Source organism: Calliphora vicina, chromosome 1, assembly GCF_958450345.1.
Source record: "Calliphora vicina chromosome 1, idCalVici1.1, whole genome shotgun sequence".
Classification (NCBI taxonomy): domain Eukaryota; kingdom Metazoa; phylum Arthropoda; class Insecta; order Diptera; family Calliphoridae; genus Calliphora; species Calliphora vicina.
In genome coordinates, this window is record NC_088780.1 from 77440824 (window position 1) to 77456050 (window position 15227).

The window sequence follows — 15227 nt, forward strand, 5'->3', positions numbered from 1 at the left end:
ACCTGTGGTGCTGGAACCGTTGGCCAGAGTAACCTCGGCAAGAACATCTTGAAATACACAACAATTTTTAGTCAAGATCTTTTTCAGGTTAAGGCTGGCTATGCTTGTTTTTGCGCCAGAGTCAAAAACTGCTTCCCATTTCAACCCAAAAATTTCAATATGCGTTGTAGGCAATGCGTGTCCAATAATGGTAGATGACAGAGAATTGAATGATAAGTATTGAGGGCTTTCCTTAGAGTGGTTACTACATGTTGGGCAATTTGCACGGTATACCCCTGGTGCACCACATCCATAACAGGAAAAACTTGATTTCCTTACCAAATTCGTGTGTGGTTGACTTACTTGTTTTTGTTGATTCGTTTGTTGCTGGTCACCTATCTGTTGTTTGGCCTGTTGCTCATCACGTTTTTTCTTCTTGAAACAGGTTTCAATAGTGTGGCCTTTTAAGTGGCAAAAACAACAGCGGTTGCTGTTTCATGTCCGCGTTACCTTTTGTCGGGAAGGACTCCGTTACAAACGGAGTCCTTCCCGACGGCGAACGCGCTCATGAATAGTTATGCTTAGCAGGCCATAAATCATATTCAGCAGCACTTCCTCAGACACTTCCTCAGACTTTTAATTGGGACAGCAGGAGCCTCTTTTTGCAGATGAAGCTATCTGTACGTTCTCTCTTCTGTTGTTTTAGCTCAAAAATGTTGAAAAAAATACAGTCTGGTATTGGTGGCGAAAATGTTGTACGGATGAGAGCTTGTACATCCTCAAAACTGGCCACTGTGTCCTTGACACCAATCCACCACGAAGCTGCATAGTCTTCAAGCAGTAGGGGCATTCCACGTACTGCATCTGCTTCAGAAATTTTTTCTATGTCCTTGTACATGCTGATGGCCCCCAAAAATTCCTCAACAGCAGCGGGGTCTCTCTGCCCCTTGTAGCGTGCTGTGCATTGAGTAAAGGAACCGCCTCTGCTGTTACCACCACCCATAGCCGCTAGAATTTGCTGGAATTGTTCAGAAGAAAATGTTGCCATGCTTTCAACGTTTACACTTGCTGTAATGATGTCAGCCGATCTGCTACCGGCTTCGTTTTCCACGAAAACCGTTTTATTGCCAATTTCAACTGCCACAGATGTTGCTTCGGTTTTATAAGCCTTTTCCACTTCTTCCTCGGCTTTTAAATGTTTCGAGGCCACTGAGTTGGGCGCCAATGAGACAATCTTATTGCGAAGAATGTACGTTGTCATTAATTAAAACACAAAATTTATAATACTAACTATTTATTTAAGAATTTCGATTTAAAATAATACTTTTCACTAGTAGATTTAGGTTCTTAACTCAGCAAAAGGTGCATGTCCGGTACTTTATATAAGTCTAGACAATGAACTGTATTGCTTGAGCTTTAGAATTCTACTCAAATTCTTCACAGCAGTGTCGCTGCTTTTATACCATTTTCAAGCATGGTTGTTAATTGGTAAATACAATAACAATATAAATGCACATAGTTGACTCTAAATATCATTCAAAAAAACATAGGGTTGCATATAAAGTAAACGTTAATTTCAAATATTAGTATGTCTTCATACAGAGTTGCATTTAAAAATAAAAGTTAAAATAAATTGACATAAATTCATACATTTTTCATTTTTCAATCTGCCGTTTACAGTGGATAGACGTGTTTTACATCGCTCTCACAAATAAATAAATAAAATAATTGTGAAGATAAATACAAAAAAAAATATATACAAAGATAAGTAACAGCGAATGGACGCTTATTAAATACTTATAAATATATTTAAATATTGATTTAATCAGCCAAAAAAAATAAAAAAACTGTTTGTTAATGCAAATATTAACAAATAAGAAAAAAAAACAAAGCAAAAGTAATAAAAAAAACAACAACATAAATAAATAAAACCCTAAATAAAGAGTGTAGTGTTTGTGTATGAGTTTCTCTTACTCTCCAACAAGTGAAAGGAGGCTCAGCAGCAATGGAAATAATGCATACATTGTTGTGAGCTCTCCATACAACAATAATAATACATATGATCCAAAAGATCACAAAAATTATTTAAGTGTAAGAACAACAACAAACGAGAGATCTCCACTCTCTAGTGCGCCAAAACAAAACAATTGTGTAGAAGACAACATAAAAGAAATTATAGAAAAACAAACAACAACTCAAATGGTTGCTGAAAATAGTAATGCTACTGTGATCAATGTCACAAATAGTAGTAATGAAAATATTAACTCTATAAAAACCGGTGATGATAAGCAAAATCAATCGAGTTTTACATTAAAAAATACTGGTGCCATACCAAAAAACACTCGAAGTATAGTGAAAAATACGGGAAAAATCCTAACAGGAATGGACCGTTACATCACTATAACTAAACGCAAGTCCAGTCCTAGGACATCAAAATTGGAACCAAATCTAAAACAGGCGAAGAAAAATCCGGTAAATCAAAATCGTTTTGCAATTCTTGACAATCAAGAAAGTAAGGAAAAACCCGCAAAGCCTTTAAAAGACTATAAGCCACCTCCTCTATATTTGCGCGAACCTACTACAAATGTTTTGGTGAACAAATTGTCCCAACTTGTAGGTAAGGAGAATTTCCACGTGGTCTCTCTACGTAAAGGAAATATTCTAGAGACAAAGGTACAAACTTATTCGGAAAAAAATTTCAGAATGATTGTTGATAATTTCGATTCCGAGAAAAGAAACTATTATACATATCAACTGAAAAGTGCAAAAGGTTTGACAGTAGTCATCAAAGGTATAGATAGTTCTGAGCCAACTGATGATATTAAAAAGGCGCTAGAGTCTGAAGGCTTTGAAGTGAAGTCCATTCACAACATAATAAATAAGAATAAAATTCCTCAACCAATTTTTAGAGTTGAAATCACTTTCAACTCTTCTCAATTAAAGAAAAAGGGTGACACTCATCCAATATACGGTTTAAGATATCTTCTTAATCGTAAAATAATTGGAGAAGAACCAATTAAGCGCATAGGCCCACCTCAGTGCCTTAATTGCCAAGAGTTCGGTCACACCTGAACATTCTGCAAATTACCTTCTGTATGTGTAAGATGTGGAGATATTCATAAAAGTCAAGAATGTCCCCACTCAAAAATAGATAATATAAGAAAATGTAGTAACTGTGGTCAAAATCACACCGCAAACTACCGTGGATGCCCAGTATTCCTACGCATACAGGATTCAACGAAGGCAAGAAGACCTTTATATGCTCAATATACGGCTTCTAACTTTTCAAGCCTTCCTGATGCTTCTAGTGCTCAATATAGAAGTATCATAAAAAACAATAATCAAAACAAATCGTATGCCCATACGACAAATGAGGGTTCAGTTACCCAAATGAAAACAAACACTGGTGCTTCTAGTGCTCAATATAGAGGCATCATAAATGATAATTATAAAAACAAATCGTATGCCAATACGACAAATGAGGGTTCAGTTACCCAAATGAAAAGAAGCAATGGAAATAATACCCCATTATTTTCATATGCACTAAAAGAGGGTGTACCAGTACCCGACACTAACTCTCAAAGCTCTATTGAGAATCTAATTCAAACCATGAACAGTTTCATGACGAACATGCAAAATATGTTTCAACAATTGATGCAGAATCAAAGCATGCTCATGCAGATCCTGCTAAATAAAAAATTAATTCTCTAAGAATTTGTTTTTGGAATGCTAACGGCCTTAGCCAACATAAGAATGAAGTACAACAATTTCTCCACCTTCAGGAAATTGATGTACTACTCCTTTCTGAAACACACTTTACCATAAAGAACTGTTTCAGAATTAACGGATACTATACTTATGATACAAAACATCCAAGTGGTAGAGCTTGTGGTGGAACAGCTATATTAGTGAGAAATGATATTAAGCATTTCCCAATGCCAGAATATAAAACGGATCACATCCAGGCCACATCTATAAATATACCTGATGGTAGAGTTACAATATCTTCAATATATTGTCCTCCTAGGTATAATATTAATCGAGAGCAGTTTCTCGAATATTTTAGGACTCTAGGTCCAAGATTTATAGCAGCTGGTGATTACAATGCAAAACATACATTTTGGGGCTCTCGCCTTATTACTCCTAGAGGGAGGCAACTGTTAGAAGCAATATCGTCTAACAGACTAGATGCCATATCTAGTGGCCAACCTACTTATTGGCCTACAGACCTCAATAATATTCCCGATCTAATTGACTTCGCTGTAATCAAGAATATAAAACGAGAATTTATTTCAGTGATCCCTTCGCTGGACCTCTCGTCAGACCACTCGCCTACAGTTTTAACGTTATTAGCAGTTCCAAGTAAATTGGAAAACTCTTACTCTTGTTTTCCTAACAAGAAAACGAACTGGTTAAAGTATAAAATGTATGTTAGCTCACACTTGCCACAAAACATCTCATTGAAAAATGAGTATGAAATACAATCCGCTGTCGATATATTTACAGACATTTTAACAAACGCCGTTAAACTGTCCACGCCCCCAGTCACCCTGGGGAATTACAGACATTCAAAATGTCCTAAAAACATTGAGTCTCTTATCAAAGAAAAGAGAACACTCAGAAGTCAATGGCAACAATCGCGATCTCCGAACGTAAAGGCTAAACTTAATCAGTGCCAAAGAAGACTTCACGTCGCCTTAAAGATTAATAAAGAATCTAACCTGAGAAATTATCTTAGAAACTTAGACCCTACTAAGAACACAGAATATAGTCTCTGGAAAGCTGTGAAAAATATGCAATGCCCTATTGAATATGAGTCGCCCATACGCCTTCAAAACGGAGAATGGGCAAAAAATACTTCAGAAAAAATCGAAGCATTTGCCAATCACTTGGAGAATGTATTTACCCCAAATGATACAAATTCATATATTAGAGATAATGTCATAAATAATGTGGTGCCAGCCCCACTAAAATTCCGGTTCTCTGCCGTGAGGACGACGGTCAAAGGTCTTAAGGCTGGAAAATCTCCTGGTATAGATAAAATTACTACCACGATGATAAGTAATCTGCCCAACTCACCACTGAGAATTATTTTGTTCATATTTAACTCAATACTACGTATTGGATATTTCCCATCCTCATGGAAAATATCTGATATAGTTATGATACTGAAACCGGGAAAAGATGTCACTCAAGTGACATCATACCGTCCCATTAGCCTATTGTCAATATTCTCAAAACTTTTTGAAAAGTTGTTACTTGAGAGACTTATAGTGCACCTTGACGAAAATTGCATTATTCCTGACCATCAATTTGGTTTCAGAAGGAAACATAGTACTATCGAACAGGTACATCGGATAACTACACTTATTCGGAAAACCTTCGAGAGCAAGCAGTATTGTTCCGCATTATTTATTGACATATCTCAAGCCTTCGATAAAGTCTGGCACGATGGACTAATATACAAAATTACTAGATTACTACCTGTGAACGTACATAAACTGCTTAAAAATTACATACAAGAAAGATCTTTCCAAATCAGATCAAAGGATGTGATCTCAACACGTCGAAAAATATCCGCTGGTGTACCACAGGAAGTATTCTAGGGCCGTTCCTATATATTTTATATACTGCAGATATGCCCACGAGCGCACTGACTCACACATCTACATTTGCGGATGATACCGTTTTTTTAAGTACACATGAAAACCCCGTAATAGCTTCTGAACAACTCCAGTCTCACATTGGCGATTTGGAAAAATGGCTGGACAAATGGAAAATTAAGGTCAATGCAACAAAATGAATTCACGTTACATTTACTTTAAGACGAGAAAGTTGCCCTTCCATACAGATAAATAATATCAAAATCCCAGAACAGAGCCATGTGCGATATCTCGGTATCCATCTTGATCGCCGTTTGACATGGTCCCACCATATTGAAGCCAAGGTTACGCAAATAAAATTAAAGTCAGTCCAACTGTACTGGTTAATTGGCCCACGGTCTGCTCTAGACTTGGAATACAAAGTGCTTTTGTACAAAACAATTATAAAACCGATATGGCTATACGGCATTCAGCTATGGGGAACAGCCTCCTCATCTAACGTTGAAAAATTGCAAAGAAAGCAGTCAGCACTGTTAAGGACAATAACAGGTGCCCCATGGTACATTAGTAATAGTAATATCCATAGGGATCTCAATGTCCCCATAATACGCGAGGAGATCAAACTCTGCAGTCTAAAATACATTTCAAAACTAATGGATCATCCAAACCCCCTCGCCAGGGAGTTGATGTCATTTGAGGGTCATAGAAGACTGAGGCGATTGGAAACACTGGATCTGGCCAGATAATCATTTAACGAGCACTCATGTTGGATATTGCAGCGGCAATAACAACTTTAGTTTTAGTTTAGGTTAAGATTTGAATACTTATTTGTAAATTTCTAATAAGAAAGATTCAATAAAAAAAAAAAAAAAATTCAGACAGAGTTGTATCTTAAACTATACGTTAAGTTCAAATATTTGTTTAAATAATAAAATGAGTAAAATAAAGTATATAAAATATTTATGGAGTGCTACAGAATTTTTTTTTCAAAATGGGACCTTTTTAAAAACATTTTTTTTCGTCTAAAAAAGCTTCGGTCCATTCCTTTAAGATATTTTAGGTCGCTTAGGGGGATACGAATGGGATATCTATCAAAATAAATATTTTCTAACTCAAGATATACAATTTTTGATTTTTTTTTGCCAAATTCAAAAATTTTTTTGCCTTTTTTTTAAAATGGGCCCTTTTTGTAATTTTTTTTTGCTATAAAGAAAGCTTATGTCTATTCCTTTAAGATGGTTTTGGTCGCTTAGTGGAATATATATCAAAATAAATGTTTTGTAACTCAAGACATAAAATTTTTGTGTTAAAACATTTATTTTGATAGATATCCCACTCGCATCCCACTATGCTACCAAATAGGTCTTAAAGGTAAAGACCTAGGCTTCCTTTTGAGCAAAAAAAAAAATTTTAAAAAAGGGCCCATATTGGAAAAAAAATCGATTTTGCAAAAAAAAGTCAAGAATTCTATGTCTTGAGTTACAAAATATTTATTTTGATAGATATCCCACTCGCAACCCACTAAGCGACCTAAAATATCTTAAAGGAATGGACCTGAGCATTTTTTTGACTAAAAAAAAATTTTTAAAAAGGGCCCATTTTGAAGAAAAATTCAAATTTGCAAAAAAAAAGTCAAAAATTGTAAGTCTTGAGTTAAAAAATATTTATTTTGATAGATATCCCACTCGTATCCCACTAAGCGACCAAATAGGTATTCAAGGAAAATATCTAAGCTATATTTTAAGAAAAAAATATAAAAAAATAAATATTGTTATTATGATTGAGTAAACATAAAATTTTGGTCTTCTAATTTGTTATAAATTATAAATTAGGGGTTCCAAACAAATTTAAATCAGCTGTACTTCTATTTTTTAAGTTCATTTCATGATGACTAGACTTGGGGCTTGTATTTAAATATTTTGTTTTGTCTATTTATGCCAATCCATCTATTAGTTTCATTTGTTTATTGTGCAAATTTAGGAAATAGGACACGAACCCCCACCCGACTGCATGATAGCATATAAATGGCTCCCATCGTCCTTATTTCTTTGATTTTGTTAACAACTAAGGCTTATACATTTGAATATGTTGAATAGAAGAGACATTTGTATCTGGTTTGATTGTTTTACCTTCTTTAGAACTTCTATTGATTTTTATATTGGAGATAAATTGGATTCTCAAGTGTTCCTTAGTTGGTTATGAGATTATTTACTTGGAGTTTAAAACTTTTATTTAATAATTTTCAGCGTGTACATTACAAGTTACAGATTTAGACCCTAATTTTGTAAATCACGTCACCAAAGTTATATTTATGTGCAAAGCAAAAACAACATTTAACACATTTCAAAAATTTGTTTTTGTTTTATGTCCAAATTCTGAACCAAACAAACGTACAAAAATTCAAGCGTTGATTTGCCTTTCATAATTTGAAAATTGTGTACACAAAACAAAAACCAATTTTTAAAATGTGTGAAATGTTGTTTTTGCTTTGCACATAAATATCACTTTGGTGACGTGATTTATAAAATTAGGGCCTTAATTCCTCAATTCTTTTGTTTACATTTCACCCACTGTGCCTACAATACACTAACCGGCTGTAACTTGATTGTACTATTTATAAAAGTTAATGTTGGCAGCACTGTGCTGATAAGTAGAAGTATCCACTTATAATACAATATATAAAAAAGATGGTGGATGTTAAAAACAGGCATTAAAAACGTAAAATAGAAATTGATAGTTCAATTTCGTAACAATATTTAGTTTATTTTATAAAGCTCCATCACGAGTTATTTAATAAATATGTTTTCTGTGTATGTGACTGCTGTTGTGTTTGATTTTTTATTATGTTCTAATAAATATCGTTCTTTTCAGGATTTCTACTATGGCATACTATTGCCTATTTTCATATTATTACAATGATAAATATGAATGCAGCCTTGCTTTACATTAATTCAAAAGCAACCATCAGCGCATCAAATAGTTTGTCTACCTGTTTTGAAAAGGTAAGTTCTTATGGACATCGAATGTATTGAGGGGTACGGGAAATTTACATTTTTTTTAACGGGAAAAACGAGAAATTTAAAATTAATTTGAAAAAAACTTTAATAGATTTAAATATAACATCTTTATTTGATGAAGGGCGTGTTCCAAATTTAGAAATATTAGTAGAGGTTTTAACCCCCATTATGGATACCAGATCTCATATGGGGGAAAAATGTCGGAAACTTGTTCATCTGGATTCCCCTTTCCAGATATTTCCAGAAATAAATCTGTAACTTCTAAACGGTTAGTCCGATTTGAATTAAGTTCCACATGCCTAAAGAGGAAGTGTTGTCGAGTTTAAGTTTTGAATTTGCACCTCATGGGCCTAGCAAGTGCGGGGCCAGCGGTCCCCGAAGTAGGACACATCGGGTATGTTCAATTTTTAAAATGATCAAAAAAAAATACATATATAGAATCTTTTCGTCGAGCACTATATAAAGCTTAGGAGATATTTGCATTTGAAAATTTAATGTTCAACATTTTTACCCACCCTATTCCAGTTTTTTGATGACCGCGGTTCCAAATATTTCCCGATTTCTCCATTTTTCTTTTATAGGTCTAACAACAAATGTTTAAAAATCATGACTGGGTCCAATGTTACATTCATTTGAATTTAAAAAATTTTGGGAAAAAAGTACTTTTATTCTTTTTAAGTTATCTAACAAATTGCTAAGAGGAATTTATACTTTTTGAAAAACTAACTTTACATCAAATATTTTAAATGAAAAAAAATGTATAAGTTTTTATACATAAAAAACGCATATTTTTATACATAAAAAAAACGCATATTTTTATGTAACATTCAATTTTAGGGCAAAAATTCTCAAATCGCATAGTCGATATCAAAATATAGTAACTTATTTTAGATGGCCCAACATGTTCTTAATTATTTTGTAAAGGGTTCCGATAACCCCGCCCCTGGTATGGATATTATAGCCAAAAAACGAAAAAATCCCATTTTTGGGATTCAATAAAAAGTATTTTTTTTATCATATTTTTCAAAAAAAACATGTTGCCTACATAACAACATTCTTATGAATGTAACAGAGACCGAAAATATCGGGTTCACTTTCATTTCAATGGTAAATTCTCATTCGCAGCCATTTAAAAATAATTTTTTGTGATATATCACTGAGAGAGTGATTCGAGAACATTTTAGGTTTGGGGTTGAGAGAAACTGAAAAGATACAAATACAAATAATCTGGATGAGTGATTTATAATTTATTTTTTTCGTAAAGGTCAGCTTGTGACTTTTATTTGCGTACATGAAAAATAAATCGCAGACATGCATTTGATGCAAATCAACGCTTAAATATATAAAATTTATCAAAAGATTAATAACAGTTTAAAAAAAAATTCTCATTTCTGTTACTCAGACTTCATTACTTACTTATCATATTTTTTTTTCTCCTTTCTTGGACCAGCACTCAGGGTATGACCCCTACTCATGCAAAGCATTGTGTTGGAACTAGGAAAATAGGTTATGGGAGGGAGGATAGAGGGAGTAGTGTTTGTGGACATTTGATTTGAATTTTCCTATATTGAAAGTGACAGGAAATACTTCAGGAGGAAGCTTATTCCACATACGGACAGTAAGGCTAAAGAACGAATTTTCCCTGTAATGTGTTGTGCGATCTACTGTCCAGTCGACAACGAATTGATGCGCCCTTGCCGAAGAGCGTGTGTTGCGTAAAGATCTACGGGTTTCGGGAACAAGTTCCATAATTTCAGCAGAGCACATACCATTGTAGTATCGGTAGAACAGTGAAACACAACCCATATTGCGACGATGTTCCAGTGAGTCAATAGAGCTGGATACCCTACTGTCACCGATAAGCATCTTCGCCCTCGGATATAAGTGGTGTAAATAGTAAGGAGATCAGATGGAGTGAAGTATTTCTTACACCGTTTTAGAAAACCAAGGCACTTGAATGCTTCTTTCGACACTCGAAAAATGTGTTTTGTCCAGCGGACATCGCACTGAATACTCATGCCTAGAACATCAAGAGCTTCTGATTCCTAAATATTTATACCACCCATAAAAACAGATGGAGCAACATGATCTGTTGTGCGTTTGTGGGTTAACATACAACATTGAGTCTTGCGCGCATTAAAATCGTCTCTATTCGCACAACCCCATTCAAAGATTGTCACAAGATCTTGGTTGAGCGTATCATTCATATTTTGCCTCATTGCCCCAATCTCCGACAGGCTTGGTCTATAATTGAATGCATATGAATGGCAAATGTTGCTGTCAATTGCAAAAGAGTAGATAGGGTTGGAAGTTTGACGTAGAAGGTCGTTTATAAAGATAAGAAATAGAGTAGGAGAAAGGACGGAGCCTTGCGGTACCCCTGAATTGATCATGAACTCGTTTGATGAAATTCCATCTATAACAACTCGTATAGTACCAACACCAAAAGCAATAAGTTTTGCTAAAAGCGCACCATGCCATACTCTATCAAACGCTTTAGAAATATCTAGAGCCACCACTTTACTTTCGCCAAAACGGTGTATGGAACGACACCATTTTTCCGATAGGAAGGCTAGCAAGTCTCCCGTAGAGCGTCCTCTTCGAAAGCCATACTGCCGGTCGCTGAGTAAATTGTTGGACTCTAAATATTTCACAAGATGGTAGTTAACCATACTCTCCATAACTTTGGAAAGTGCAGAACAAATTGCTATTGGGCGATAATTTTCAGGGTTGTTAGCCTCTCCCTTTTTAGGAATTGGCGTTACATTAGCCACCTTCCAACATACTGGAAATTTGCCGGCACGGTATAAAGTGCTGAAAAGGTTAGCTAATGGACGAGCTAGCGTCGAAGAACACTGCTTTAAGACCAGTGCTGGTATACCATCAGGCCTAGGAGACTTATTTATGTTGAGATCCGCTAAAACCCTTTTAACTGCACGAGCGCGAAAGAATATATCCGGCATGGTAACTGATACTCTTTCGAGCTCGGGTAGTGGTTGATTGCTTTCCGGTAAGTTCGAATTATTTGAAAATAATTCAGCCAAAAGGTTAGCTTTATCAACCGGGCCAGTGAATGGTTGGTCATCCCTTAAAAGTGTAGGAATTGATGAACCAGCATTATCCTTAATTCTTTTAACGAATGACCAAAAGCTCTTACTGCCCCGGGGAGCAGTAAGAACTTTGGCTCGAAGGCACTGCTCGTGTAGAGATTTTTCACGCCTCAGCACTTTGGCACACGAAATTCTCGCCCTTTTGCGTAGCGAATCAGTTTCGGCATTATTTCCATAATTTGTTAAAAATTGCTAATTATATGTTATTGTATGTAAATAAAAGAGAAAGTAACAGTTATTAAGAACAAGAACACATGAATGGTTTATCTCACACCAAACCATTAAAAAACAACAAAAACGAATAAAGGTCATACCAAACCATTTAAATATAAATCATTTTATAACTGTTATTTTCAGTGATTTATTTTTATAACAAAAATATAAATCACAATTTGGGTTTTCTGGTATACAGAAAACCCAAATTGTGATAAACCTAATATCACAGTGGGATACTTCAAAGCTATAATTTTTATACCCACCACCACATAGTGGAGGAACTCAAAAAAATGTGTGAATAAATATACATCTTCTAAACGTATAATCCGATTTTAATAAAATCGTCTGGCTATAAAGGAGGTGTAGTTGATTTAAAGTTTTGAATTTTGACTTTGCATGCTGGCCCTTGGAAAACAAAATGGACTTCACCGACCTGACTTTGCAATATTTTGATATCGACTATGCGATTTGAGAATTTTTCCTCTAAAGTTGAATTTTACATAAAAATATGCGTTTTTTGAATGGACCTGGTCCCCTCGGTATAAAAACTTATACATTTTTTTTCATTTAAAATATTTGATGTAAAGTTAGTTTTTCAAAAATTATAAATTCATTATACGTCCTCTTATAAAATTGTTAGATAACTTAAAAAGAATAAAAGTACTTTTTTCCCAAAAAATTGCCTTTTTTAATTTTTTAAATTCAAATGAATGTAACTTTGTTATGATTTTTAAACAATTCTTTCTTTATTTCATATATACATTTGTTGTTAGTCCTATAAAAGAAAAATGGAGAAATCGGGAAATATTTGGAACCGCGGTCATCAAAAAACTGGAGTAGGGTGGGTAAAAATGTTGAACATTAAATTTTCAAATGCAAATATCTCCTAAGCTTTATATAGTGCTCGACGAAAAGATTCTATATATGGAGGTTAGCTCTATTGGATAGTAACTCAGACACAATTTTTCAACAACATCGGTCGAGAACTCTCTGAGTTATAGGGGGTAAAATTTTGACAATTTGGTCAAACAGGGGTTTTTTCTTATCCATGTAACTTATTACCTATTGTTCTTAGCAAAATGTGTTCCAAATAGTATAGATAGCTATTTCTTCGATCTTTCGAAAAAAAATATTTAAAAAAAAAAATAAAAAATTTTTAATATTTTTTTTCCGAAATCAAAAACTTTTTTGACTTTTTTTTAAAATACGCTATTTTTTTTTATTTTTTTTTTTCTTAAAATAAAGTTTAGATATTTTCCTTGAACACCTACTTGGTCGCTTAGTGGGATGCGAGTGGGATATCTATCAAAATAAATATTTTGTAACTCAAAACATAAAATTTTTGACTTTTTTTGCAAAATCAAAAACTTTATTGACTTTTTTTTTTCAAAATGGACCCTTTTTTAATCTTTTTTTTTAGGTCAAACAAAAGCTTAGATATTATCCTTGAAGACCCTTTTGGTCGCTTAGTGGGATGCGAGTGGGATATCTATCAAAATAAATATTTTTTAACTCAAGACTTACAATTTTTGACTTTTTTTTTGCAAATACGATTTTTTTTCCAAATGGGCCCTTTTTTTAAAATTTTTTTTGTAGTCAAAAGAAAGCTTAGGTCCATTCCTTTAAGATATTTTTAGTCCCTTAGTGGGATGCGAGTAGGATATCTATCAAAATAAATATTTTGTAACGCAAGACATACAATTTTTTAATTTTTTTTTTGCAAAATCAAAATTTTTTTCCAATATGGGCCCTTTTTTAATTTTTTTTTTTGCTTAAAAGAAAGCCTAGGTCCATTCCTTTAAGATATTTTTAGTCCCTTAGTGGGATGCGAGTGGGATATCTATGAAAAATTGTGTCTGAGTTACTATCCAATAGAGCTAACCTTGGTGCAAATTTCATCCCGATCGGAAGACATCGATTTCAAAAGTTGGTTCACTTGACATGAAATCCCCCATATGTATTTTTTTTTTTTGGAAATCGAAACACAAACGAAAAAATATGATAATTTTTAAAATTGAACATACCCGATGTGTCCTACCTCGGGCACCCCTGGCACCGCACTTGGTAGGCCCATGAGGTGCAAATTCAAAACTTAAACTCGACAACACTTCCTCTTTAGGCATGTGAAACTTCATTCAAATCGGACTAACCGTTTAGAAGTTGCAGATTAATTTCCCTCTTTTTTTCCTCATACCACTGTGCGATGTTAATCCGTGCCACTCGTCGCTCAAAGTTTTGAGGTGCAATTACAAGGAAAAAATTGCAAGTTTTTCAGTTTTTGTAAAAACTTTGCCATTAAAAAACAAGTAAGAAAGTATGGTCGGTCAAGCCCGACCATATAATACCCTACACTAAGTAAAAGAGCAAAAACATTTTTCTTTTAAAATTTCAATAATTTATATTTTTGAGTGATTTTCGGAAGTGAGCCTTATATGGGGTCTATGACACCATGAAATTAGGTCGTGTGATTTATGTCTATATTAAAGTTAACTAGTTGAATTTTGTGTGTATACCAAAATTTTTAAGCGATTTATGCACGTTAAAGTGATTTTCGGAAGCGGGTCTATATGGGAGCTATGACTAATTATGGACCGATCGTAACAAAATTTGGTGACATGAATTTTGTTTACATAGAACTTATTTGGAGCGGAATTTGTGGAGATACATGTATAAATTAAACATTTATGACCGATAAAGTCCAATTTCGGGAGGACATTTGTATGGGTGCTAGGTTAAATAATGGACCGATTTCAGCCAGTTTCAATAGGCTTGGTCCTTGAGCCGAAAAAATAATATGTACCAAATTTCATCGAAATATCTTCAAAATTGCGACCTGTACTCTGCGCACAAGGTTTACATGGACAGCCATGGACATCGTTTAATCGACTCAGAAAGTGATTCTAAGTCGATCGGTATACTTTAAGGTGGTGTAGGGTATAATTAATTGTGCAATAATTTGAAAGAATAGAAATGTGTACGTAATTGTCGTTCTAATCTATATATATAAATACAAAAAATGTTTCTACCTATATCCGTTATAGACTCTGAGACCATCCCACCGATTAGCTCCAAACTGGTATCATTAGAAAGGAAATTTTCTGAATATGGTTTTAGACACCTAAAATACTACATTAGGTCCATTCGGTGCTTTCTTAAAAAAGATTTTCGAATTTTCTCATACAAACATTTTTCATCTATATATATAAAAATGGATGTATGTTCCGAATGAACTCAAAAACGGCTAGACCGATTTTAATGAAATTTTCAGGGAATCTTCATAATAGCCTAGCGGGTAACACTCT

General features: G+C 34.2%; 1 protein-coding gene across 1 annotated transcript in view; it reads left to right on the forward strand.

The window, feature by feature from the left end:
- Positions 1 to 15227, forward strand: part of LOC135950764 (gustatory and odorant receptor 21a-like) — a 206155-nt gene that overhangs the window by 65396 nt on the left and 125532 nt on the right. The window contains exon 3 of the mRNA XM_065500297.1: positions 8454 to 8584. Coding sequence (XP_065356369.1) covers positions 8454 to 8584 — 131 coding nt within the window. The remainder of the gene's footprint in view (positions 1 to 8453; positions 8585 to 15227) is intronic.